General features: G+C 41.6%; 1 protein-coding gene across 1 annotated transcript in view; it reads left to right on the forward strand.

Annotated features, from left to right (window-relative positions):
- Positions 1-278: 278 nt before the first annotated feature.
- Positions 279-27667, forward strand: part of hmcn2 (hemicentin 2) — a 35213-nt gene continuing 7824 nt past the window's right edge. Inside the window, exons 1-58 of the mRNA XM_072461954.1 lie at positions 279-540; positions 1572-1642; positions 1788-1946; positions 2089-2211; positions 5663-5834; positions 5915-6021; positions 6093-6213; positions 6278-6541; positions 6652-6796; positions 7120-7241; positions 7356-7628; positions 8361-8502; positions 8782-8909; positions 9216-9329; positions 9401-9559; positions 9826-10014; positions 10620-10715; positions 10812-10939; positions 11020-11164; positions 11701-11813; positions 12993-13152; positions 13280-13439; positions 15928-16055; positions 16330-16581; positions 16769-16852; positions 18810-19001; positions 19091-19221; positions 19372-19516; positions 19661-19787; positions 19884-20041; positions 20545-20823; positions 20912-21048; positions 21230-21380; positions 21463-21681; positions 21825-21938; positions 22023-22207; positions 22297-22393; positions 22468-22629; positions 22714-22827; positions 23174-23364; positions 23451-23532; positions 23605-23736; positions 23806-23949; positions 24025-24184; positions 24284-24408; positions 24502-24685; positions 24770-24867; positions 24947-25225; positions 25309-25496; positions 25663-25744; positions 26014-26150; positions 26218-26359; positions 26445-26589; positions 26659-26786; positions 26860-27016; positions 27099-27220; positions 27283-27447; positions 27522-27629. Of these exons, the coding sequence (XP_072318055.1) occupies positions 279-540; positions 1572-1642; positions 1788-1946; positions 2089-2211; positions 5663-5834; positions 5915-6021; positions 6093-6213; positions 6278-6541; positions 6652-6796; positions 7120-7241; positions 7356-7628; positions 8361-8502; positions 8782-8909; positions 9216-9329; positions 9401-9559; positions 9826-10014; positions 10620-10715; positions 10812-10939; positions 11020-11164; positions 11701-11813; positions 12993-13152; positions 13280-13439; positions 15928-16055; positions 16330-16581; positions 16769-16852; positions 18810-19001; positions 19091-19221; positions 19372-19516; positions 19661-19787; positions 19884-20041; positions 20545-20823; positions 20912-21048; positions 21230-21380; positions 21463-21681; positions 21825-21938; positions 22023-22207; positions 22297-22393; positions 22468-22629; positions 22714-22827; positions 23174-23364; positions 23451-23532; positions 23605-23736; positions 23806-23949; positions 24025-24184; positions 24284-24408; positions 24502-24685; positions 24770-24867; positions 24947-25225; positions 25309-25496; positions 25663-25744; positions 26014-26150; positions 26218-26359; positions 26445-26589; positions 26659-26786; positions 26860-27016; positions 27099-27220; positions 27283-27447; positions 27522-27629 (8797 nt within the window). The remainder of the gene's footprint in view (positions 541-1571; positions 1643-1787; positions 1947-2088; positions 2212-5662; positions 5835-5914; positions 6022-6092; positions 6214-6277; positions 6542-6651; positions 6797-7119; positions 7242-7355; positions 7629-8360; positions 8503-8781; positions 8910-9215; positions 9330-9400; positions 9560-9825; positions 10015-10619; positions 10716-10811; positions 10940-11019; positions 11165-11700; positions 11814-12992; positions 13153-13279; positions 13440-15927; positions 16056-16329; positions 16582-16768; positions 16853-18809; positions 19002-19090; positions 19222-19371; positions 19517-19660; positions 19788-19883; positions 20042-20544; positions 20824-20911; positions 21049-21229; positions 21381-21462; positions 21682-21824; positions 21939-22022; positions 22208-22296; positions 22394-22467; positions 22630-22713; positions 22828-23173; positions 23365-23450; positions 23533-23604; positions 23737-23805; positions 23950-24024; positions 24185-24283; positions 24409-24501; positions 24686-24769; positions 24868-24946; positions 25226-25308; positions 25497-25662; positions 25745-26013; positions 26151-26217; positions 26360-26444; positions 26590-26658; positions 26787-26859; positions 27017-27098; positions 27221-27282; positions 27448-27521; positions 27630-27667) is intronic.

Here is a 27667-nt window from a genome sequence, read left to right on the forward strand (position 1 = left end):
TCTAATACCCATCTCCGCCCCCGTTTGAAGCGTCAGAGAGCTCTCCAGGGGCTCTCCGGCGCTCAACTGCTCTACACGCTCCGTTCAGTGCAAACTTTACGCACAGTTGTAGTCATGTGGAAGTCCTTTACACTGGAATCTTGATATTTTTCTTTTCTTCTTTGGATAACCCGTTAACTTGTTTTTACTTGCGCGAGTTCGAAACTTCAGATTTGTTTGGAGTTCTTAGTGATTTTTGTCTGATTTGACTTTTGACAGATGCGGTAGAACTTTCAAACATGTCCGCTGTCTTGAGGTGCCTTATGTGGGCGCTCTGTGTCAGCGCGCACAGACTCTGGGCAGACCCCCGGTTAGTGGATGAGTCCGGTGATGAGTCCGGTGACAGTTCCTCCACGCTCGCTTTTGTCTTTGATGTCACCGGCTCCATGTACGACGACCTCAAACAGGTGATAGACGGCGCCTCACGGATTCTGGAAAAGACCCTGAGCCGGAGGACCAGACCCATCAGAAACTTTGTCCTTGTCCCCTTTCATGATCCAGGTAACTCACAGCTACAGTTACATTGCGGCTCATTTTAATGCCAATCACTGCATATGCACTTCATTTGAAACTTAAACAAAAATAAAAGAATACACTTTTCACTGAAGCTGTCCTAATTGAATCACAGAATCAACAGAAACGCAACTTACTCCCACTGAATCACTTGTTGCATAAAGAGCATCACAAAACATGAAATAACAGGCCACTTAAACAGGTAAACCTTTAACTGTATGCCCAATGCCCTATGGGAAAGTTGCTTCCTGAAAATAAGAGTTCTCTAATGGGGGGCAGGGTGTTTAAGTCCTGATGAGAAGCATATGCTGTCTGCTTGTGTGTAATTACCCCAATCACCCCTGTGCCACCCCCACCCCTTTTCTATGCTAAAGTCTGTAGAAAGCCCTCTTCAGGCGGGCCGCTGCAGTCCTGGGTCAGGGGGGATGGTGATGCTTGCTTCCACACATTTGGAGTTAAATGTGAGATCCCCCAGAGGAGCTGACAAAGAGGAGTGACAGCGCTGTCATCGTTACATGCATTCATGAGGAGCGAAGAGGAACTTGAAAGCATCCTCTGTCTGTGGATGCATTGAGGACAGTTCTGAAATGTCACTGACTTCACACGTCTGCAAGTTCTGCATCATTAGTCCCACGAGCAGACAAACTGGCAGTTCAAATGACGAGCAAAGACAGAAATGAGGAGGCGCCCACTCAAATGAGAAGTGTCTGGATAAATGCACATGGAATAGCCTCACATTTTTAGAATATAATGCCTTGTGTTAACATTTCTAGTTCATCAGCCGGCATCTGAAGGCATTTCTGTGGTATTAGAGCTGAAGGAAATCAAACACACCACATGCCAGAAACAGATGCACGAAATAATGATAATTTTGTCAGATTACAGCTAATTCTGTTGATGCGATGAAGTTTGGTTAATGCATAAAAACAAAACATAAATTACCCAGTGTCTCCTTTCTAATCTCTCTCACAAATTGCTTACATGTGTTATTCCTCTGTTGTCAACCTCTCATAATACAGATATTGGACCTGTTTCCATTACTACTGACCCCAAAAAATTCCAGAAGGATCTCCAAGAGCTGTTTGTCCAGGTGGGAACCATAACTTGGATTTCTCTACTGCATTTGTACCACTGTGTATACTAAAGCATGCTCTGTAACTAGGTCAGTGGTCAGCATGTTATGAGTAGAACTGATGTTTTAGCTTCTGTTTTCTGGTGTCACTCTTGTGGAACAGGGAGGCGGCGATTGTCCTGAGATGAGTGTAGGAGCCATAAAGAAAGCTCTGGAAGTGTCTTTACCAGGATCATTCATTTATGTCTTTACGGACGCCAGGGCCAAAGACTATCGCCTCAAACGGGACGTCCTGCAGCTGATCCAGCTACGCCAGTCACAGGTACAACCCCAGAGTCTAGAACTATACATGTCCACTGCTATTAGTTCCACGCTATTACATCTTCAAATACTGGGGCTAATGATGATACTGGACCCACATATAGGTTTATTTAATTCTAACTCTATTGTCCTTTGCCTGTCAGGTGGTGTTTGTCCTGACAGGGGACTGTGGGGACCGCTCCCAGCCTGGATACAGGGCCTACGAGGAGATCGCAGCCACCTCTTCGGGACAGATTTTTCACTTGGACAAGCTGCAGGTCAATGAGGTGAGTCCATGCTAGATTGCAATGGTAATGGCAATGCTAATGAAAGCCACTATGACTGAATGATCTTTAATGAATGTGCATAATGAGAGTGGACAGGGAAGAAAGGAGTCTTTGTGTCAATGCTAAACTCTGATGTTTAGGTGATACTGCAATCATTATTAATTGCCATTTTGTTTCTTAAAAAGGGATTTGCCTGGGTTCAAACATTTGAATTTGTATGCTTTTAATTTTTTAGTTACATTGATAGAGTTTCTTAAGCTCAAATGATTTAAGTAAGTCACGCTATTTAAGATATAGTAATGATTTTTGAAATGAAATATATAATTTAAATTGATGTTCACTTATTACTTTACAATTTTAACAGAACGCTTGTAGTTGCTTGTAGTCCACATACTCTATATTCAAGGTTTACATAATGAGTAACCATCCTGTCCTGCCAGAATTGGATTGAGCTTAAGTTGCAGATTAAAGGCCTTAAATCTGACTTAAAAAGTGAGTGATACCTTATTTGAGTACATTCATCATATTCATAAGGCTCGCTGGGAACGCCTCCAGTCAGCCAAGGCTTAAGTGTAACGATAAATAACTTCTTGTGAATGTGGTGTGTACTACACTTGCACGGTATGAGATATCGATGAGCATTTCTTTTCTTTGGGAAACAGCTTGTAACAGAAGCGTAGTCCAGCAGCAGCCAAAGACAGCAGGGCTCATTTCCCAGGCAGACGTAAAAGAAGCCAGCATTTCCTTCTGAAGAGACACTGGTATCCCGCATGTCGACACAGGAGATGGCTGGCTAGTGCTGAACGCCTGCCAACACTTGTGTGCTCTGGTGGCCCAGTGAACCGCTGAACCCAGATCTGTTTCCTGTCATTTCATGCCTGCATAGTACATAAGAAAACATACAAACGCGAGCGGCCACTTTCTACATACACAATCTGACAGGTTGCAAAGTTAACATCTGATTTGGTTGCATGAAAGCAACATTAAAGAATGAGACAAAGCTGCGGAGGTGAGAGGAGAATGTGATTTCTGTGACTGTAGAAGTTGGGCTTCAGATGGTACTAAAGAAAAGGGTTGGATCGTAAACCTGGTTAAGTTTAATTAATTCGATTTGTTTGACTGATTTTTCTCCATAAATGAAAAGTAAAAGCTGCTGTGTGGATGTTTTTGTGTTTATGTTTTCATTTGGAACGTGCTAACACATTACAACATGTCCAACATCCTGCTTAAATAATACTCATGTTTATTTTCAAAGATTTCTCAAACATTGGATGTATTTATTGGATTTATTCTGAAAGGCTGTGTTTTTAGCGCTCTTTCATGGTCGGTGTACTTTTATTCAAATCATGCATTCAATTCATGCAAATCCTTTAATCCTTAAAATCCTCTGCAGCACAGACATTGTAACCAAACTGTTTCATTTCCTCAACACTGATACATAATGCAAAGACAGTTTAAATGTGTGACTTTTGACATACAAAGGGAACAAAAGATAACAACATTATAACTCGGAATAGGATGTCATGGCTTTCCCTTTCCTACACAGCTGCCCAGTGGAAGAGGCTCCAACTCTTTAGCACAACACGCTCATTGTCAGCTCAGCACATTGCACTTCTCACATTTGGCTGTGTGATTAGGAAGAAAATCTGTTAACGGAGCCGTGAACGGGGAAATCCTTCCAAACTCACACTGACTTAATGAGAATTCAGAGAGATTCTGTGCTGACTGTTTTCCCCTTAAAATCACTGTCAGAATGGCTTAATATTAATCCTATTGTCTTATAAGGCTGTGCTTGTTCCCGCCTTTTCTGTGTTCTAGCCCTGAAAACAAGACTGTGAACATTAGATTCTGACACATGTGGAGTTCTCATTAGATGGATTCGGCGAGTTAAGAGAGGAAATGGTTCTTGCCAACTGAGAAAGTAACTCAAAAAGTCTTTATCATTAGTTCTAGTCAAAATATTATGACTTTAGAAGATTTAGTTCAGGCCAAATAGAAAGGATATTAAAACTTATTTGGGCATTTTCATGAATGCTCTGACACCATCAGTTCTACTTTCATTGACTTTCTTTCCAATACTGAGATTTACTTTGTTTAACTATAACATGATTGTTAAAAGATGATCAATCATCATTCTGAATGAAAATAAATACATTGTATAATTTTTACGTCAAAAACTTTATTATCTGACCTCTTTGTGTCCATAACAATCCCACCATGGGAATACGCTTGTACGTGCCTGATGTATGATGATGTTCCTACTGTAGGTTCCACTTTGAAAGGGAAAAGCCGTGCCAGGTGTGTCTTAAAAACCCTGTGAGGGGTCGAAGTGGGTCCATTTGGGATTGATTAACTCTACTGGCATTGATTTGTGGCAGGACATTATTTCACTGTGGTGTTTAAGTTGGGGCAAGGGTTTGGATCACCTCTGGCCACTGGGAGGTCTGCGCTCGAGTGAGCACAAATGTTCTGTTTGTAATGTATATATTATACATATAATAATAATAATAATAATAATAGAATAAAGAGAAAATGCCCGCTCATGCCCAGTCTCTTGCAGAGGCGGTAGACAAAGCAGATGTAGGTCAGTTCTTAGCAGTTTCCTGTCCGCTGCTGATGGCTTCACATGTGGCAGACTTCACAGCTGTTTCCAGTTGTAAAACACAGAGAAGAAGCAGCTGCCGTCAGCAGCAGAATGGACCTGCCATAGAGAAAACAGAGGCGTGATAGGCTTGATTAAATTACAAAAACATTTTCTTGTTCATGTTTATGCTCATAAATCTTATTCCTTTTTGGCTTTTGTCCCTCTGCAGAAATGCCCTTTACTTGGAGGCAAAACAACGTCTGTTTTGTTCTGTTTTATTTTCTTCAGTATAAACAGTTTACTATGTCAACTCTATCTGAACTTTTATATTGTGTTTCCTTTGGGAACTAGTATGGAACAGTATTATCTTAAGAGATTATTGTTTTAGCCATCTCATACGTAACCAAACAGTCTCTTTTTTACTCGGCACATTTATTTTTACAGACCAGGATATGCTTTTCAAGGGAGTTAACATTTTGACACATCTGGCTTTTGAAACCAGAATATAGCAATGTGATAAAACATTTTCAGTATATTATTGTGCTTCTTAAACAATAGTCACTTTCTATTCTGAGATATAAACCATATTATTCACAAAGACTGCTGTTTGACAGACTGTGGGAGACTTGTGGGAGACTTGTGGGAATATGTGCTTGGAAGTGAAGAAAACTGTATGTCATCATTTTGACATTGGAACTGCGTTACATTTTCAAGTGTCTCTGAGGACTACGCTGTGAATGAAAGACAAATGTCTTTGGATAGTGCCATGAGGAAAGGATGCAGTCTTTAGTCCTGTCTTCTGTTTTCATGTCACAAACCATCCATCAGATAACCTCTGATAATGCTTCTGTTTTATTCCCCTGGCAGGTTTTAAAATGGGTTGAGGAGACAGTCCAGGCCATGAAGGTCCACCTGCTTTCATCGAACCACGACAGTGCTCAGGAAAACAGATGGGAAGTGCCCGTGGACTCCAGCCTGCGAGAGGTCACTGTCTCCCTCAGTGGTCCATCGCCGCAGATTGAGCTCAGCGACCCTTTTGGTATTTGGTTGTTTTCATTTTTCACACATCGCTTCCATGTGTTCCACTGTTGGCAAACCGCGTGTTTTTTTCTTCCCTAGGCCGAGTAATTGGTGAAGCGGAAGGACTTACAGAACTCTTGAATATCCCCAATTCTGCTCGAATTGTCAATCTTAAATTTCCCCGACCCGGCACTTGGAATCTTAGGGTACCATTTTCTCCGTTAATATTTATGTTTTAAGCCTCACACTTTTTCAGATAAAACCTCTTTTTCTAAAGGTGAGCTGTAGCGGGCGGCACACTTTAAGAGTCACGGGTGTCAGTAACCTGGACTTCCGTGCTGGCTTTTCCAGCACCCCTGTCTCTGAGTTTCACCACACAAGAGAACGACCAATCAAAGGTAATCCAATATCGATGTTTTTGCACTCAACACAACTGGAAGTAACACCACTGTCCCATTGTAGGACTTCCTATGTACACCCTGTTGAAATGCACTGGACTAAAACCACCAGGCCAACTCAGCCATGTGGAGCTAGTCTCTGGCTCGGGGCGCTCTTTGCGAACCATCCCAGTACCTCTGCCCTCTGACCTCGGCCAACAAGGACTTTGGCGTATCCCCGAAATCCGCACCCCTACGCAGAGCTTCTTTATAAAGGCTAGTGGTAAAGATGAGGAGGGCTACCGCTTCCAGCGCCTGTCCAGTGTCTCCTACACCAACATTATCCCAGGCAAGAGCACTTACGCCGGAGGGCACATCTTTAGAAAGAGACTGCATCTTACCCAGCACCTCATTAATCTCCTCGCTCGCCCTTGCCCTCTTGTTTCCTTCCCTGTGCAGATCCTCCGGTTGTGCACATGTCTGACGTGGTTAGGGGCTTTTACATGCTGCCTGTGGTCATTACCTGCTCAGTGGAGAGTGACATCCCCTACAGGCTGAGGTTTACCAGAAGTGGGATAGCCCTGGGAGAGGAATCTGTCCATCAGTACGTCACAGTTTTTCCTTAAGCCCGGTTATATTCTCGTCAATGTTCCCCCCATAACCTGCTGTAAAAGTGCTAATTAGGCTCCTCAGTCAGCTCTGCTTATAGTCGATGTGTCTGTAAGGAATTATTGCTGCTTGTGTAGTGCGTTTTACAAGCGTGTCTGTCAGGAAATGGAATACAGCTCCGGGAACTTCAGATTGTGTCATCTCCAAAAGTGTTAATTTGACTTTACCTCCGTTAAACCGTGTGATGCATAAAGAAGCAAAAGACATATATATGTATCATGTTGTCAGCTAAGGTCAGTGTTGTCCTTTTTTTGTCAGAAATTCGGAAGTGGCATCATGGGAGATTCCCCAGGCCTCAGCCGCAGATGAAGGCCTATACGAGTGTCTAGCACAGAGCAGCGCTGGACAGGCACGAGCCATAACGCAACTGACAGTTAGAGGTACAACACACACACACACACACACCAAGACAGACGTTTGCTCTCTAAGTAAACTATTTCCGCAGTGTTTGTTCTCCGTTGATAACTACAGCCTTGTGTTTTTCATGTATACAGAGCCTCCCCCGATCCTGAAGCCTGCGGTCAATGTAACGTCTGCAGTGGGTGGTGTGGCGGTGCTGTCCTGTCGGGTGGAAGGGTCCATGCGCCACAACTTGACTTGGTTACGCGCGGGTCGTGCCATTCGAGCGCGTGCGGGGCGGGTGAAGGTGCTCCCGGACCATTCGCTGCACGTCAGCGGGGTGCAGCCTCAGGACGCTGGGGTGTATCAGTGTGTCGCCAGCAATGCCAATGGAAACACTAAGATCACTGTGTGGCTGCTTGTCCCAGGTATAGTTATATTGCACCCAACTGGACTGTAAATTGATTTAGGTTCTATCACCAAATTAATTGGGGTTTCCACCAAAAAGATTACGGTAGCAATAGCCAATAGCTAACTGGGTGAAACTACATTATTATAAGATAAGATAAGATAAGATATTCCTTTATTGTCCCACATGGGGAAATTTCATTGGTGCAACGCAGGTAGATACAGAAGAACAGATCACTTATAGGAAGTCTGAAAAACACTTTCAGTAGAAGATCTCCTATAAATAAATAAAAAAAATAAAAATAAAAAAACATTTTTATTAATCCTTTACATATACAGGTTACCCTTTTGACTTTTAAGTGCGTAATTATCAAGATTATAAGAGTTATTTCTAAGTGATCTGTTTTAATGTTAATACTTCTGTTCCTAACATGTGTTTCAAATTCCCCATTGTGTGACAAATAAAGGTTATTTTATCTGATCGAATCTTATCTTAAAGAAGGACCTGTTGATATCTGTCTACAGGATATATTGTATTGTATTAATTAGTGCAACAGACATGCTTTCAATAAAGCTTTATAACATAATTATTCTGTTATAATGTAGATAACTCATACACTACGTCAGTGTTTTAAGGGTGATCGGTGCTTGACTCTTGTAAACCCGTAATAATAGGGCCATAAATGACATCATCTTGCTATAGAAGGCCGTGAATCACAGTCTGCTCTGTGTCTGTTTCAAACCTGCTGTAGAGGCTCCTTCTGTGGAGGTGAACCCCCAGAGCCAGGTTTTCTCCAGAGGGGATGACATCCGCCTCGTCTGCTCTGCGTCCGGCTCCCCACCTCCCCAGCTCTTTTGGAGCCATGGAAACATATTCCTCAGCAATCGGCCGAGGTACGGGAAAACTCAAACTACTCATCAGTGACCGAGGACACGATCATGACATTCCAGTTAAACTCATGAGCAGCTGCCAAATCTGTTTTTTGTGAAGAACGTTATGTCAGTGGTCTAAAACTATATTTTCCAAAACCGCAAGCACTTTACATGTTTGTAAAACACAGAACAAATGTCTCATGTTACTGAAGAAACGCAATGAGGTTTAATGATACATTTTATTTTCACATCTGCTCATGTAATCACATCCACAAACATGAATTCTGATGCATGTTACAGATTGAATATCAACAAGAACGGAGTCTTGACCATCAGAGGGGCCCTTCCAGAGGACGCTGGAAACTATTCATGTGTTGCAACCAATGAGGCTGGAAGTAGCTCTCATTCAGTGTTCCTGGGGTATGCCGGTATGTTAAGAAAATATGTTATTAATACAGTTTAATCTTAGAAACTACAATAGCTTTATTGTAATTTGAAACTTTTGTGTCGAAATACTTATTATTTTTCTGACTGACAAAACTTCAGACTTTGGCTTGGTCTTCTTGAGGCTTGTTTCTTTTACTATGACTTTTTTCCCAAGTGTCATTTTTAATGAGATATATCTAGAAAAATACATCAAGTATCCTTTCATCCAAGCCTTCTCATTACTCTTTTGGCAGCGTTGAGAGTTTTGCACTTAAAATGTTAATGACATATTGCCTTCTTTTCCCCAGAGACTCCCAGGATCACGGTTGTTCAGCAGAATGTGCTCGTGTCAGTTGGAGGAGATGCCACACTTGAGTGTCAGGCCAGTGGTGTCCCGTCTCCTCTTGTTCACTGGTACAAAGGTAAGCACTAGTTAGAGTCAGTAAATCTAACTGGCTCACACTTGACTTCTACACTTTTTTTCTATTTTTAGGTGAGCTGGAAATGGGCTCTGCACCTTTTGTAGAGCAGGAGGAACATCGCGGGACACTGCACATTCGAGGGGTACAGGAAGTGGATGCAGGACAATACACGTGTGTGGCCAGCAGCTCAGCCGGAACATCCACTGGCACAGTCACACTGGAGGTGGGAAGTAAGTATCAACAGGATCTCCTCAAAATCTGAAAAGTGTTTCAAAGCTATTCAACATTTTGGTTAGTCCATTATTCCTATATTCACCAAAAAATAAAAATAAAATAGTTTTCGGCAACTCTGAGAATCTGAGTTACAGGAAACACCAGCTTTTGTAAGTTGGTTGATTCAATTCATGAATAACGGTTAAATTATATATTTTAAAAAGGTATCCAGGCTCAAAGATACATTTTGTCTGTCAGATCTAACAGTACATTTCTTCCACAGTGCCTCCCTTGTTTTCTGAAGCTCCAGCAGACACGACGGTCAGAGTTGGAGAGAACATCACCCTCTCCTGTGCTGCTCGGGGCGTCCCACAGCCGACAGTGACCTGGTATAGACCGGACAGCAGGCCACTTCTCACTAATCCCCAAAGTAGAACTCATTTGCTGGAGAATGGCCAAGTTCAAATCCACAGTGAGTTTTCTTGAATCCTGTCTTGGTCATAAGGCTGCAGGACACGTTGTGGTTATGTCCTTGAGTGAATTAACTTATATCAAACTAGAATTTCACTGACATGGGTTATTTTAATTGTGTCGGGTGCGGGCAATAGAGAGCGTTATATGTCCCCGTAGGGCATTTTGACAGGTACAAATCTCTCAAAAGAAACAATGTAATAGACACAGTTAGATAGACTCAACAGGAGATACTGTTTTATTGTATCTCATAATATTTGTACGTGTAAAGTACTTGTACAGGACTTGCCCACAAGGTAAATTATGACTAAACCAAACAAAACACATAATAGCTTTTTTATGTTTCGTCTTCAGTGCTTTCATGGGCATTAAGTGAGTAAGCCAGGTGTGTTGACAGACTGGAATCAGACCTATCCCCATTAATCCTGCTTTCTATTTTTACCTCCTAATTGCTCTGCAGTAGTGCTCTTGGCTCTCACTGAGGGAGTTTTCTTTCTTTCTTTTCGTTTTTTGTTGCTGTTGAGAAAATCTGGTTTCAATTGAATGTGATTGTTAATGTTTTCTCCCACACTAGACAAAGGGTTTACAGCAAATTGTTGCCTGCAGGTGTCTGGCTGGACCTTGAAGGAGTGTACGTGTGCGAAGCCAAGAACCAGTTTGGAATCATCAAAACTGAGGCCAGAGTTAGTGTCACTGGACTGGGTAGGCATTTGGAATAGCTGAATAACTTGATGTACTTGCTATTTATGTCTTTATCTATGTGTTTATGATCATTTTTGCACCTTTATTCGTCTTCAGAACCCCCTCTGCTGGCTCACGTCGCCCCCGTCATCACTACAAACGCTGGCCAGTCTCTCAGTCTCCCTTGTATGCTACTTGATGGTATTCCTCTTCCTGAGCGCCACTGGACACACAATGGAAAGCCTGTAGGTCTTTTGACTACAGCGAATGTTTAAAAAGTTGATATTGAATTAATATTGACGTGTTGCTGTTCTGTTTCATACAGTTGAGACTGAGCGGGAGGGTGTTTGTCCGCAGCGACGGCAGCTTGTACATGGAGAGAGCTTTCACTGAGGATGCTGGGACGTATGTCTGCACTGTGGCTAACGTGGCAGGCCAGGCAAACATCACAGTCACCGTGGATGTTCATGGTACGACATGTCACGTTGATTTCACCTCCTGAAACATTTCTGTCACGAGTATTGTTACAAACCACTGCCTAAAAAGGGCGAGAGACAGAGCGGTTTCAAAATCAGCGCCGTCAAAATGAGACTAAAAAACGTCACAATACTAACTCCAAACCAAAAACTTGAACATCATTTTAACTTCAAATGCAAAGACATAATGGAGCCATACGATCCCACCATTTGAGAACAGATAGCCAGAACCACAGTGCAGCTTTTGACCGCTTTAGACAGGCAATGATGTGCTGAATCAGAAAATAAAGTCCTAAAGTACTGTCCTTATATTAAGATACCTTGGTTTACTGCATGCTTTGATGAATAGGACAGTGTCAGACAGGTCCCTAATGACAGACTCACAGGATTACAGTTCTTCATCACTTTGTAATAAAGAAATGCCTTGAGCCTTCATTCCTCTGACTCGCGTGGACAGTGCTAATGATGTTAGTCTAGTATGCTTATAACAAGTTTAGACAGCTGTGTTGTATGACCTATTTCTTCCACAGTACCACCAGAGATAAGCGCGGGCCCATACCACTACATCGCCAATGAGGGGAGAGCCATAACACTGTCCTGTGAGGCAAGCGGAGCCCCTAAACCAACCATTGTGTGGACCAAGGTAAGATTGTCTTCACAAAGTCATGGGCACTTTTAAATGTATTGCTTTTGCAACTATGCAATGGTGTAGCTTACATTTACAAAATCACTGCACATCTAATCTGATGGTTTATCATGTTTTTACTATTATCAGAAATCAGTTTTATCTTGACATTCGGTTGCTAGTTTGTGTATAAAGCTAATTATATCTCAGGCACTGTAAGCAGCATGATATTATCATGACCAGAATGTGTAGCCATGGCAACTTTATTATAGCAGCATGATAAGAACTTTCATGGTTTATTTTAAAGCCATAACAACTCAAGAGACAGAAGAACAGAGACTAGAAGTGGGTGTGCGTCGATGGGCCATGTCGTGGAAATCAAGGACAAGTGGATCTTAAAAAGCCATAGAAAAGCCTCTCATTGTGAAATGTACACTCTCTATACAGACGTCTATAGGTCGACGCTTTGGCGTCCCAAAGACTCTTAAAATGTATCATTCCTCAATGAGGGGCTTTTCTAAGACAGAAGAACATTTTCTCCTGCCCACTGCTCCCAACAAGTTGCCCCAGCCTCAATGAAGGTTGAGTCCAAACACATTTCCATAGGTTGTAACCGTCTGTAGTTATAATTTTGTTTTAATTATGACTGTGTTTGGTGTAAATATCTAGTAGTGGTTGCAGTAAATTCTGAAAAGATGTTTTTAAAGGAACTGTATGTTATTGGCAATCCAAATGAGAGACTCATTTTGCGTTCTGATTGAATAATCATCTTACACCAAATTATAAGTTACAAAACTTGTCCAGTGTGTCCAATGTTTTTGTAACTAAGAATAAATCAACATTACAATTGTTATCAGTAAAAGCTATATTTCTGGTGGTGATATGTCATGTTTATGCAATGTAAAAAATCTACATTCTCTCAATTTGATGAAGGTAATTTGATAATATACCTTTTATCACTTCGTCAGCTAAATATCTAGTTTCAGGTTTCCATCTGTTAAAGCTATTCTGTGTTCAAGCATGCATGTGTTTAATAGTCTATCTATTTTATGGGTAAGGAGAGAAGAGGAGATAAAGTTAAATGTGAGTTCTCTGTTCTCACACTGAAGATAAAAGCTTAGGAGAGACATCTTCGTTCCAGCCGAATGTTCCATTAGAGCACATTTATAGCACATTTTGCATGCTACATTTCTCCAGGGAAGACAACCTTTGCCCAGGGAAAACTCGTCTCTGCAGCCCAATTCAGATGGAGACCTTTTCATCCCTCACCCCACAGCTGAGGATGGCGGCCTGTACATCTGCACCGCCACCAGCTCTGTGGGTTACGCCAGCCGTGAGGTCCAGCTCAGCGTCAACAGTAAGAAAACAACACTGTCTGACCACATCCGCCCAGACACCGCACTGTTTGATGTTACAGTGGCTTCGCTCTGTTCAAATACACACAAATCCTTCCTCGCATCACTCTAAAACCACTTCTATTACAGCTCTGCCCCGGATAATGGGAGTGAGTGGTCATGACAACACAGTGAAGATGGCTGTGGAAGTGGGGACGGAGGTTGTCCTGCCCTGTGAAGCCCAGGGCAGTCCATCTCCTCTGGTCACATGGAGGAGGAATGGGAACCCCATCCCACCTGTCACTGCTGGGTGAGGACAGCTCGACTCTAATTCATATGTCTCGTTATTGTCCTACATTCATTTATGATCATCATTCAAGATTCTTTTAATTAACTTTGAAATTAGATTAGGGGTTCCCAAAACCAAAAGGTACTGGAGAGTATGAGAGTTCTAGCCTTTATTTAGTTATAAATGCATAAGGCAGGTTTTCATGTTTTTTTTAAAATATATTACTTGTTTTGTTGGTGGTAAATGTGTATTGTAGTTTTACATCAATCAAGTTTCAGTTTGCACAAAATCTAAGCGACATTATAAATACAGGAACAGTTTTTCGCAGTTTTGTCACAATTAAAAGAACATTTAAGAAACTAAAGGTGTTATCAAGTATTATTAATCAAAACTATTGAGTTTTGTATACGTGTAATATATATGGATTTTTGCTTACAATATGGTTGCTTGGTAACAGTAGTGTAGTTACCTCTATATATCCGCTGGAAATCCTTTTTCCGAGTTGAAAAATGCACATGAATCACCTGACATCACCTGCTGTGTAGACGGACCGATCTGATTGATGAATTTGTCTTAAACATTTGTGCTCTTTGTCTGGACGTTAATACTTCACAGAGGCAACATATTTGTGCAGAAACACCCGACACTACTGTTTAATTAAGATGTGACGTTTGATAGCTGAAGAAAAAATAGTAGAATGCTTTCCAAAACAAATAAGGCTAACATCTAAAATCTTACTGTGTAGCTCTAATAAACACTGTTAAAGAGCAGCTTTATCATCCGTGACCTCAAAATCCCGACTTTACGTGATTAAAAGCACATGAACGCAAACAAGTCAGAATCCCAACTTCTCATCTCAGACACCAGAACACCCGAGGACCACATGAGCGCAGCATATGTCACATCTGCTGCTCATGTCCAACCAGGAAGTAACGTTATAAACATCATCAGAATGGGGGGAAATCTGAAATATAACCATGTTTACCACATTTCCATGAGACCTGTCAGACACACTGAGCATGCAAAGAGTTTTAATCACTATAATTCTCTTGTTGATTGGCCTTAGTTATGCTCAAGCGCTGGTTCTTTCAGGTTTAGTCACAGAATATTAGAGTTTTGTTGTTTCTTCTTCAGACAATAAAGAAGAAACAACAGACAAGTTTACTATTCTTAATCTATAGACCATTACTGTTTGTGTTCATGGTGGTTTTGTTCAGGTTCAGGTCTGTCGATCATTTTGTCTTTGCTTCTTTTGCTGTATGTCTGGTCACTCGTGGTGCCAACAGAATTACTCACTTAAACAGATAGTCGATCCTTGTCACTCGCCCACCTCAGGAGTATTTTGGATTTGACTGACAAGTAGAGAAGGAATCTGGGGGCTGCGATGTTCACTGATACGGCTGATACTTTGTAAGAAATAAGAAGGGTGGGGGGGGGGGGGGGGGGGGGGGGTGGGAAGATACTGTACAAGAGTTGTGTCTGCCTGAAGTGCACTTCCCTGGGGATGAGCAGTAAAATATCATGCTGACTCTCAACCAATGTAGTGTGATGAGAATAACACAGCTCTGTGAAGTGAACCACCCCCACATGAGCACACGCTACACACTCTGGAAACGTCCTGCAGCGTAAAAAGGAGATTCATTCTCTCCAGCTACGTTTCGGGTCAGAATAAACGTCTTGTTGAAATATGTGAAATTGTTGGGCAGTAAGATTTACACTGTGGCAAAGTGTTTAGTCTGGGGGTAAATCAAAGACACTGTGGATGTTTAATGACGGAGGCTTTCCATTCTGTCACTGCATTTGTCTGGATAAGATCTAGGTATGATTTGCTAATTTTGTCCCAATGCCACGGAGTAAATGATTACGTTGCTCGCCAGTATTTAGAGTCACAGACAGTTAAAAGACACTGACCATGATTGTTGCCCTGACCGGGTGTCTCGCCGGTGTTGAGGTGTAAAACCGGAGTGTACTCAAAGGCTGACGCTGTAAAAGTTCTTCATCTTGTTTCAAAGCCTCTTCCTGGGCTGCCGGAGTTAGAGGACCATATGTGAAACTAAAACAGAGAACGCTTTGTGCTTTCTACACAACATCTTGTTATTGTTACTATGGAGTTGCCTAGCAGACACACTTATCTCAGATACATTACAGAGCTGTGTTTACATATGAGTCTATACAACCTCCTATTCCGTTCTGCAATACAACATGCAACATTGTGCACACGCAGTATAAGTCTATAACCTACTTTCACCCAGTTCTACAAAGTAACTACTGTGGCTTTTGGGTTTGAGATTGTAATTACTGCTTTTGGAATCATTTGTAAATCTAAATAATCATTCACGGATGTGCCACTTCAAACTGTGCTGTCATTATGAAAGAGCAAACAGTGAATGACGATTAAGAATCATAGAATCTTTTACTATGGCCAGTCTCATAAATACTTTCGAACTCCCAGGCACATAAATTGTCTGTAAACGACAATTGTTTTATGTACATTTTTATTGCTCCTCAGGTTCACAGTGTTGCCTTCAGGGTCCCTGAAAATAACGGATGTGCGCCTGATTGACAGAAAACTGTACACTTGCACTGCAGAAAACCCAGCAGGCAACGTGTCCCTGAGCTACAATCTACACATTCAAGGTAACCACAGCGCTTTGGTTCAGATAGACACTTTACACGACTTTTGAATCATTTTATAATTCAATATCTGAAGACGAGACACTGAAGGTGAATTAAGACGTTCATTTGAACCTTCCTCTGTCGTTTACTTACGTGAATGTAAGAAAAACTGTATTACAAGTTTTTCATATCAAAATAAGGCATCTTTTTTTAAGTAAAACATTATAAACTTGAACATAAATCATTGTATTATAACAAAATCTAAGCAACGGTTCTGACATTTGTTCTTGTTCAGCAAAGCCCAGGATCCAGCCAGCACCGTCACTCCTGAAGGCAGTGCTGGGTCAAACCGTGACCCTGCCCTGTGCGGTACAAGGGGAGCCCAGCCCTGAGGTCAGCTGGTTTCACAATGGACTCCCTGTTGGGGTCAAGAACACTACACCCCTGAGAATCCCACAGGTCACACTTTCTGACAGGGGCACATATCAGTGTGTGGCCAAAAATAGTGCGGGACAAGAGACCATGGAGATCAAGCTGGAAATTCTTGGTAAATGTCACGAGTTTATTGCATAACAAAAATAATATTAGTATTATCTTGCCCTTACTTCAGATTTCCTGCAAATGTTTCCCTTGAGACTTTGACTGTAACAAATTTATTTACAATGACTCCTTTTTACTTTATTATCTCCATCGCTCTTTGAACAAGTCCTGAAAATGTTTTCTTATATCCTCAGAGGCCCCATCGTTCGTGGAACCTGGAGATGCCATCATGGAGAAAGTAGCCCACGGCCGTGTCATCATTCCATGCCCGGCAGAAGGTTTGAACCCCTTAATGTACAGATTAATGTAAGGACCTTAAAAGGTTTAGAAATGGGAAAACATTTAATTTACACCAACACCACAGATGAGGCTGTTTTTAGCGTCATTATTTGAAGTGGCTGCGCTGCTTGTGCATCGCTCTGTCATTGCAGATGTTGTGTTAAAGTCACACATGACCTGCTTGTGAGGAAAGAAGGCTTTTTAAAACAGGATGTTAGTCAGTTTTCTTTTTGACGCACTGCATTTCGTGATCCATTCAGAATAATGTGTAGACTCTTGTGTAGTTATATACAGATGACGAAATACATATTACATACACATTAAAGTGTATTTTAAGTGTGATCAAATTAGATTAGGATAGGCTGCTGCATATTTCTGAAGTGACGGGGCGCACTATAGTTAGCACGGGGTCTTGTTTACATGAAGTGAGTAACTGATGAATTGTTTGTGTGTATAAGATGTCATGGCAACTTGCTTGTTAGGAAAAGGTAAAGACAAGCATATAATGTGAAGCAACAGCTGCTCCATCAGTTTGCCTGCTGCCTCAGTGGGCCACATCTGGTTTCCTGTGTGACGGGACCTGCTGCGAGAGGAATCCTAATTACAGACTGCTGCTGCTTTAGATAAAGGACAGGGATGTCTGAGGTGCACCGTGAAAGGAAAGGGGAACTAGCACTTTCTGTTCGACCGAGACTGCATCTCGGGTTTGAGATGAACTATTGGAGATTCACATATATGTGAAAACAAAGTTGTAATATGGATATTTAGTGTAGATTTGATCATTGACAATTGCAAAATGTTAATATCCATTTGCCATTTATAGTTTAAAAGTGATATTGTAAACTTTCGAATGAGGTTGTAAGGTTATGTTTCTGCACTTTTATGATTCATTTGTTCATTTGACCGATGTCATTATCAGGATATATATATATATATATATATATATATATATATATAAATATACATATAACATACATTTATAGTGCGAACAAGCAGCTAGTAGCAGGAAACGAGGAATCCCTTTATCCCCCTTATTCTTAAGCGAAGCATCCATATGGACTAGATAAAGGGCTGCCTTAGCCGGAAGGACATTACTAATTCAACAAGCTGTTTTCGTTTGATAGTGGTAATTATTTGAGACATACATGGAATAAATAATCCCAGACTATATGGGCTCAGGCAATATAATTCAAAGTGCACTAATGAGATCAGTTAACATCTAAAACAGAACATCTGTGTGCATTTCCTCTTTGCAGTGAGATAATCTTTTTGCCCTGAGTGATTTGTACATGTGTGCCTTAGCTTGGGCTTTGGCTACTATACGGATAGTCATTTCTGGACACGAGAAGGGTGTGTCCAGCCCTCATTGCAGGGGCTTGTGTATGTAACACCTCTGTAAATAGACAGAGAGGGGCATTTGAATCAGTCCAATGCTCTCAATGTCTCTCACTGTTTCCTTGTTCTGGCTGGCTGCTGTGCAAAGCTGTCATTCTACCTTTTTCCAAACCACCTCTACCCTTTTATCCAGTAATCCACAAAAGACATCTGTTCATGGGACTCTAAATGTACACAATTGTGTCTTTACTCTGCCAATGAACAAATCCTATCCTATTCTACTTGTGACTTGTAAATCAATTCATATTCATTTTATTTAAATTTTTCAGGACATATTTGGCATTACCTTCACTGCTGTGTTGTCAAGCGGATAAATAAGGGTCTTTTACTTGTAGTAGAATAAAGTAAAAGTGTTTCACTTTATTATACTTCATATAGTTCTCCATCTGACAGAATCATTTCACTATAAGAGCTTCAAATATAAACGTTCCTAAAGATAAAGTAGTCCTCATGTGCCTAGTTCAGTCTTTGCTTGTTATAGTTCATATTATGCAGTTGAGAAAGAGAGAAACTATATCAGTAAAACAAATATCTTTAAAATCTCTGATGTGTGTCCGTCAGGTTCTCCTCCTCCCATGATTCGCTGGTTCAAGAATGGACTTGAGATACACCCTGAACTCTCTGAGTTTTCTGTGGCGAGGGACGGCTCTCTTATAATTAGCACAGCGTCTGCCAGCCACAGCGGGGACTTCAAATGCGTCGCAACAAATGAAGCCGGCTCTGTGGAGAGAAAGACCAGACTGACAGTGAATGGTAACGCTTGTATTTTCACTTTCTTATAAATACATGTATTTCTTTAATACAATAAGTACAATAATATTTGTATTTTTTTACTGTGCTAGTTCCCCCAGAGATTTCAGATGATGGGCAGTTATTGAACCTCACTGTCACTTTGAAGCAGCCACTGACTTTGGGATGTGATGTGTTTGGAATCCCTTCTCCAACGATCACATGGTCCAAAGATGGTCGTCCTGTGAGTCTTACTGTCAACACCTCGATTATCATTTTATACAATTCATTATTACAGACAATACCTGAGGGTGAGCAGTATATTTAGCTGCACAATGCCATCAAGTGGTCAGCAGGATTATTGCAATGTGCTGTAATATGAAATTGTATGTAGGTGGACAGTCCTGGAGTTTATCTACAAAATGGAAACAGACTCCTCCGAATCTTCAGAGTTCAGCCTGAACACGCAGGACGTTTCCTGTGCACAGCTCAGAACTCTGCCGGAGAAGATTGGCGAGAGTATAATATAGTGGTTCAAGGTGAGGATTGTCAAATATATTCCCAAACTCCATGAACACATTATATAACTTTTATACTTGTGCTGAGAGGTGTCTGCTTAATGTAAAATGAATGATGGTTTATGCAATCACATACATATTTAATTGCGCTGAATGTGCTGCCAGCGCCCCCAGAGATCTCGGGGACATCCAGGCGGCAGGAGCTGTCCGTTGTCCTGGGACAAGAAGTGGAGTTTCAGTGCAGAGTCAGTGGACGGCCTGCTCCAGAAGTTGAATGGAGTCGTGATGGAGAGTAAGATGCATTTGTTATTAATGTATTAATTATGGAAACCAAGTATTTATGTTGTGAAATTATGTATTTACTTTTTTGAGATCCTCTTTCTGACAGAGTGTTGTCCCCTGATGGAGACCCTCATGTGGAGTTTTTGGAGAATGGCCAAGTTTTAAAGGTCAAGTCTGTTCGTCTGCGGGACCAGGGACTGTACCAGTGTTTGGCCAGGAACAATGCAGGGACACAGATGCGGCAGTTCAAATTAACAGTGCATGGTTTGTATTTTGACGATGTTGTTACTGTCCAAAATGAAAATACATTTACAAATACAATAAAATTAATGGTATATTTCAATTATACATTTTTTCTAGGGCAGTAGGGCAATTGTGCCTGTTTTTGCTGTCATTACTAACTTTTGTTGGACCTTTCTAAACTGTGTCCTCTTGCCTTTTCTGTAAAGATTGTGCCCTCTAGTTTTACTCTATGCATGCATAAATATAGATAGATTTATATCTATATATACACACACACACACACACACACACATACACACACACACACACACACACAGACACACACACACACACACGCACACACACACATACACACACACACACACACATACACACAAAAATGACTTTAATTCCCTTAAATGTTCTGCTGACAGAGCTTTTCCTTCCCATAATATGACACTAGCTGCAAATCTAATCTTGCTCTGTGCTTTGGGCTCATAAAAGGTTATAGGATGTTAAAAGTGTCTTGTTTTTTTCCTCTACAGCCCCTCCGGCCATTAAAGGGCCCAGTGAGACCACAGATGTGTCAGTGGTGCTTGGTTTCTCCACGGTCCTGCCTTGTGATGTGGAGGGCTCTCCTCCACCCACCATCACCTGGCTGAAGGACAACCAGCCCATTGTGTCCAGTCCTCAGCTCACATACACACGAGGAGGCCAGGCCCTGAGGCTGGGGTCAGCAATAGGAGAGAGCACTGGACTGTACACCTGCCGAGCATCTAACCCAGCTGGAACAGCCACTAAACACTATTCACTCAGTGTTCTGGGTAAAACATTACAGTGTAACACAAAAAATGTACATTTGAAATAAATACTACATTCTAATCATCATATTATTCATATATTTACTTGTAGTTCCGCCACAAATTGAGGGGTCATCGTCCTTATTTGGAGTCCAGGCAGAAAAAGTCAGAATCAATGGGAGCTTAACACTGTCTTGTTTGGCCAAAGGTTTCCCTGAACCTAAGGTCCAGTGGTTCAAAGATGGACAGGTGAATAACAAAACATCTGCAAATGGAACCGTTTTACTAATACGTAATAAAACATAAGTGGTAAATATATATATATATATATATATATATATATATATATATATATATATATATATATATATATATATGTATATATATAATATATATAATTTTTAAACATAAGTTTGTTTTTTCTTTATAGTTGCTCACTGGAAACGTCCATGCTGGGATACAAGAGAAAGGACACGTCCTCCACATAGTGAAGGCCGTACTGTCTCATGAGGGGCAGTACACCTGTGTAGTCACTAACTCAGCAGGAGAGGACAAAAGAGACTTCCATGTCATTATTCACGGTCTGTGTTGAGACATATTTGATCTGCTTGAGAAATGATTGAATCATATATTGATAATAATCCATGCTTGTTTTGTTACTAGTTCCTCCAATCTTCCAACGCGTGAACAATAGAGAAGCTGCGTGGGGTTTTGGACCTGATGAGGATGACGACAGTGATGAGATGGTAGAAAAACGGGAGGTGGTCTTGGGTCATACCATTAGCTTGTCATGTGAAAGTAATGCCATACCTCCACCCCAACTCAGCTGGTACAAAGATGGGCTAAAACTCACCTCTGCTGATGGGGTCCTGCTACTTCCAGGTACTCTATAGTGCCTAACGCTCAGGGGGGTTATGTTTTCATTTAAATTTGTATATTTAATAAAGAGAAAAAAATGACTTTATTATGCATATTGTTGACTCACAATGGCGGCATTTGTTTTACTAAAAAAAATATGTTTTTAGGGGGGCAGATGCTTCAAATTGGCCGGGTGCAGAAGGACGATGCTGGAAAGTACACATGTGAGGCTGTGAACGAGGCAGGCCAAGATCAAATGCACTTTAAACTTGAGGTTCTTGGTAAGAATGAAAACATGTTCACATACTTTGTCTATATTTTTATGAAGAGTGTATGTATATTTTGTTTTGTATTTGCCCTCTCAGTGCCACCTGTCATCACTGCCACAGAAGAGTTTATGGAGGAAGTGGGTGCAGTGGTCAACAGCACGGTCATCCTCCACTGTGATGCGAGCGGACACCCGACTCCCTCAGTCTCCTGGTTAAGAGATGAGAAGGCAGTGCACACAGACCTGCAGCATCAGATAAGTGAAGATGGTACTCAACTCAAGGTTAAAAACATATTTTTACTTTTCACCTCAGACACATCAGAGCCATTTGGATTGAAAAAATAGACTCACAATGAAATAACATCTTTCAGCTCTTTCAGGTTCAGGCTTCAGACATGGCTGGCTACATGTGTGTAGCTGAAAATAAGGTTGGAACTGTGGAGAAACTTTTCAGTCTGACTGTTCAAGGTACCCATAAACTGAGTAGTTTGAATTACCAGCTTGGTTTGTTGGCTCATACTGTACTCAAACTATAATTATAGTTCCTCCCAGAGTCATGGGTCCAAAAGAGGAGGATGTGAATGTCATCAAGGGCCACATGGTGTCGTTATTGTGTGATGTTCAAGCTTATCCCGCTGCAGAGATAACCTGGACCAAAGATGGGCAGATCTTGAAGTATGGTAATGGGCTTCACATTCTTCCAGGTGAGTATTTCTCTCTTTGAATATTTCCAGATCATCAACTGTGCATGTCTATAATTATAATTGCTGGTGATTTTATTATTAAAGGTGGGCAGATGCTGCAATTGTCCCAGGCCAATGAAGAAGATAGTGGGCAGTATGTCTGCACAGCCACTAACCCAGCAGGACAAGACCAAAAGAGTATCCTTCTCAGTGTTTATGGTAAACACTTCTTTACACTTATACTCCTTATGTTCATGTACATTCTTGTCGAATGCGATGTGTGGCTGTGTGTGAGTGTATTTGGGTCAGAAAGTGGACTCTGTGAAATTATCACATTGTTGAATGTTTTAGTTTGGACTTTATAATGTATTCCTGTCAATCAGGGACAACAGATGGAAAGCTATTTAGCAACAATCTGGTGCAGAACATATTTGTTTCTTTCTTGTTTTTGTTTCTGTATATTGTCCCTTCAAATAAATACTAAACTAAACTAAACTAAACATATGATTCTCAAACCACATGCAATCCTATTGAGATTAAACCATTTTTGTTCATGTCTTTATAGTCCTGCCCACACTAAAGCCCCGCCCTGGTGGAGAGACTGTGACACTGCAGGTTGACTCTTCTGTCACACTTCAGTGTGACGCTCATGGTGTCCCCAGGCCTGAGGTCACATGGTACAAAAATGGACTCCAGTTGGCTCCTGGAAATGGTTTAAAGATAAAAGATTACCAGCTGGAAATTGCAGGAGTCCAGGTATTGTATTATTAGGAGTAGGTGTTGTTTAAATAATATTCCTGTTATTTGATTAATTCAAGTGTAATCGAGGATGTATTTTGTAGGTAGCTGATGGTGGCACTTACACTTGTAAAGTTTCTAATGTGGCTGGACAGGTAGACAGGACTTTCAGAGTGGCTGTTCATGGTGAGGAAAGTCTGACAGTTACACAGGTTTAGCTGAAATGGGGATTGAGCTCATGTCTCTGCATTTTCACAGTTCCTCCAGTCCTGGATGGGCCACTTAGGGAGTCCATCAACTACACCCTGGGCTCTCACATTGCTCTGATTTGTGAGGCTTCAGGAGTCCCTATGCCAAGTATTACCTGGCTCAAAGATGGAACCCCAATTGGTAAATACAGTGCTTAACTATATACAGTAGTATCCTTTCCAAAGAATAACAGTTTTGTGTGTGTTTCAGAGAGCAGTTTGCAGTGGCAGTGGTCTGTTCGGGGGAACAGACTGGAGTTGGGGCCGCTCACTCTGTCCCATGCAGGGACGTACACCTGTGTAGCCAAGAATAGTGAAGGACAGACACAAAGAGACTTCAAACTCACAGTGCTCGGTGAGCTTTACCACCTGTTGATATAAAGACAAGTCGCTCTGTCTGAAGATTTTAAGTGAATTCTTTTGTCCTCAGTCTCTCCAACTATCATTGATTCTCAACACCTCTCTGATGTGAGTGCACCATTTGGACAAGAGCTGAGCCTTGAGTGCAAAGCTAATGGCATCCCTCCTCCTCGAATTAGCTGGCTCAAAGATGGAGTGACCTTAGCGGGCTCAGAAACACGACAAATACAGTATGATATACAACACAATTAATTAAAATACACCGTTATAATAATGTTATTTTAAGTTTTAAGATTTAAGTTTTATTTGTTGCATTTGAACTTTTACAGAATGAGCTCTGATGGCAGCACATTGACTTTACTCAGGCTAAATGCTGAAGACTCTGGGACATACACATGTTTAGCTGTTAGCCCATCAGGCCAGGACAGCAAAATGTATACTTTATTTGTTCTAGGTACGATCTAGATTTGAATACATTTGGTAGATTTTTACCTAACTTAAAAAAATAATATATTTAAAACATTTGACTAAATGATCCATTTCACAGTCCCACCATCTATTTCTGGTGAAACTACTGTGCCCAGAGAGGTACAGGCCACTCAGGACAGTTCTTTGAGCCTGGAGTGTCACGCAGCAGGAACCCCTGCTCCTCAAATCAGCTGGCTCAAGAATGGACGGCCTCTGCTCCTGTCCCCTCGCTCTCGTCTCCTCTCTGGTGACTCTGTCCTCAGGTAAATTAACAAAACAATTACAAACCTGTGATGTATGGTTGTGTGTGGGTCATTTTCAAATGAATTAATGTGAGTGTATCTTAGGATTTCACCGGTGCAACTCTCCGATTCAGGGGTTTACACATGTATAGCCCGCAGTCGTGCAGGGCTTGCTGAGCTTAGCTATGATGTGCATGTCCAAGGTATGTTCATCACACTGATCTGCTGCGTTTGTTGTCGTTGTAAAATTACCTAATCTGGCCCACTTGTGATGTCCTGCAGTGCCCCCTGGTGTTGACAATGTGGAACCAGTGGAGCCTGTCACTGTTGTACAGGGGTCTTTAGTGACATTAACCTGTGAGGCTCGTGGGGTGCCTCCCCCGACGCTGACTTGGTTTAAGGATGGACTGCCTCTGTCCCTTCACCGCAACCTTCTGCTGGACGGACAGGAAACCCGACTGCAGCTGCCTGATGTGGCTCCCTCAGACGCCGGCCTCTACAGCTGTGTGGCCAGTAACCAGGCGGGAAGCAGCACGAAGGGCTTCAACCTCACAGTACTTGGTAACATCAGATTCTGTAATATATGTAAAGATTTCTCACATAAAATTGATCTTCTAAATCTGATAAACTTGTTTACTACTCAGAGCCCCCTAAGATCTCCAGCTCAAGCCCAGAGGAGCTGACGTTAGCAGTGAACAGCGCCCTGGAGCTGGAGTGCTCTGCTGTGGGAAACCCAGTTCCCACACTCAGCTGGCTCAAAGATGGAAACCCCCTGGAGAGGACTGACATTGTTCAGGAGAATGGACGCTTTGTCAGGATAAGCAAAGTACAGGTAAGTTCGAAAGGCAAATTGCATTTTATATTAAAAAAAAAAGAAAACAAAAACCTTTCAAGATTTTCTCCACTGTTTTCAAATGACTGTAAACTTTCCTATACACAATGCAGTAATTACAGGACTGAGAACTTCCTTGAGCTGATTTATTATATTTTTTTCCAAGACTGAAGATTCTGGCCTTTACACATGTCTCGCTAGTAGCCTCGCTGGACAAGATGGCAAAAACCACTGGCTTCGCATCCAAGGTTTGTTAAATTGTTAAATTGAATGAATAGGAATTAATGTTTTGTGATTTCTGTCATGTCTTTGTAATTTTAATGCATTTTTCCAGTTGTGTGAAGCACTTTGAATTGCCTTGTGTACAAATTGTGCTCTACAAATAAATTTGCCTTGCCAAGGTGGCTGATATGGAATTTTATGTTTTTTTCTTTAACAACAAATCATACACACAGTATTGTGATTATGAGGCATTAAATGTATTATTAATCATATTTCATGCTTGATTATCTTTCAGTCCCCCCCACTCTTCTTGGTTCTGGTGATGTGAGAACAATGACTGTCCCAGTTAAAGGACATCTGACCCTTGAGTGTTTAGTTGACAGCAATCCACCTCCCAACATTGAGTGGTACAAGGATGACGCCAAAATGCAGGTAACACGAGACAAGAACTGAACTTATGCCTAATAATGTGCCAAGCACAGACTAACCCATCTTTCAGTTAGGTGGACGTTTCCAGGGGCTGGCAGGAGGCCAGTATCTTGAGATCCAGGAAGTTCGACTTGAAGACAGTGGCCACTACAGCTGTGTGGTCACCAACATAGCAGGAAGCACCAGCCTGTTTTTCACTGTCGAGATTTTGTGTCAGTATTTTTTTAATCATTTTAATTTAATGCATTGAATCATCCGCCACAATTTAAAATGTAACTTTCACATAACTGATTACAGCACCTCCAGTAATAAAGGAGGGCATCTCAGTAGTGACTGCACATGCAGATCAGGATGCCCTTCTGCCATGTGAGGTTCAAGGTGACTCTAGTCCCACTGTCACGTGGAGAAAAGGTGGCTTTCCTCTGCCTCAGAACAATGCAAAGTAAGTTTTATACTCAATACAATAAAAGACAATGAAGGACTATTGACATTGATCATTTTTATCCTGTAGGTTCTCTCAGTCACCACAAGGATCCTTGCGTGTACATAAAGTCCAGATAAGTGACTCTGGACGCTACTTCTGCACTGTATCTAACCAGGCAGGCTCAGACCACAGAGGAATCGATTTGAAAGTGTTTGGTAAGATTAATAAAACATTAAATGAATTATGAATTGTGTATTTGTGTTGAGGAAATTATTTTTTTCTTATTAGTTGGGCCATCAATCAACCCCGGACCATTTAATGTAACAGCAACCACAGGAGTCCGAGCTGTGCTGAGCTGTGAGACCACTGGTATACCGCCCCCTAAAGTGTCCTGGAAGAGGAACGGTACTCCACTGGATATCAGCCAGCATCCTGACCAATACAGGTACACACAGCACTAGAGCTACAATTTAGAGTATAATTAAATGCCTAAATATATACAAATGAAAGGTCTTTTGTCGGTTCAGGTTACTCAACTCTGGCTCTTTGGTTATCTTGTCTCCAACCGATGGGGATGAGGGGTACTTTGAGTGCACTGCTGTCAATGAAGCTGGGGAGGAGAGAAAAGTCACTGAGGTCATTCTACAAGGTAAATTGTTCAATCAAATAGCTAAACATTTTAAGTCATTCAACCTTTTCCATGTTTCACAGTCCCTCCATCTATTGAGGATGACATCACTACAATCACAGCAGTAAAACTATCTCCTGTTGTGCTGCCTTGTAATGTACAAGGACAGCCGCCGCCCACTGTCACCTGGACTAAAGCTGGATCTAAACTAGGCCCCAGGGCAGGAAGTCATCGAATTCTACCAACAGGTCAGTTTTATTTTACTACGACCTCGAAAACCATGAATTGTGTATAAAATAACAACAATAAATATGATTGCCAGGTGTACTGGAGATAATGTCTGCCACACCAAGTCATGCTGGCAGATACACTTGTTCAGCCCGAAACCCTGCTGGAGTGGCACACAAGCACATCTCTCTCATTGTCCAGGGTGAGCCGTGTTACTGAGGGGTGATTACTGCCATAAAT

This window comes from Eucyclogobius newberryi, unplaced genomic scaffold, assembly GCF_026437365.1.
Source record: "Eucyclogobius newberryi isolate DKJ021-1_F unplaced genomic scaffold, fEucNew1.0.hap1 SCAF_359, whole genome shotgun sequence".
Taxonomy (NCBI): Eukaryota; Metazoa; Chordata; class Actinopteri; order Gobiiformes; family Gobiidae; genus Eucyclogobius; species Eucyclogobius newberryi.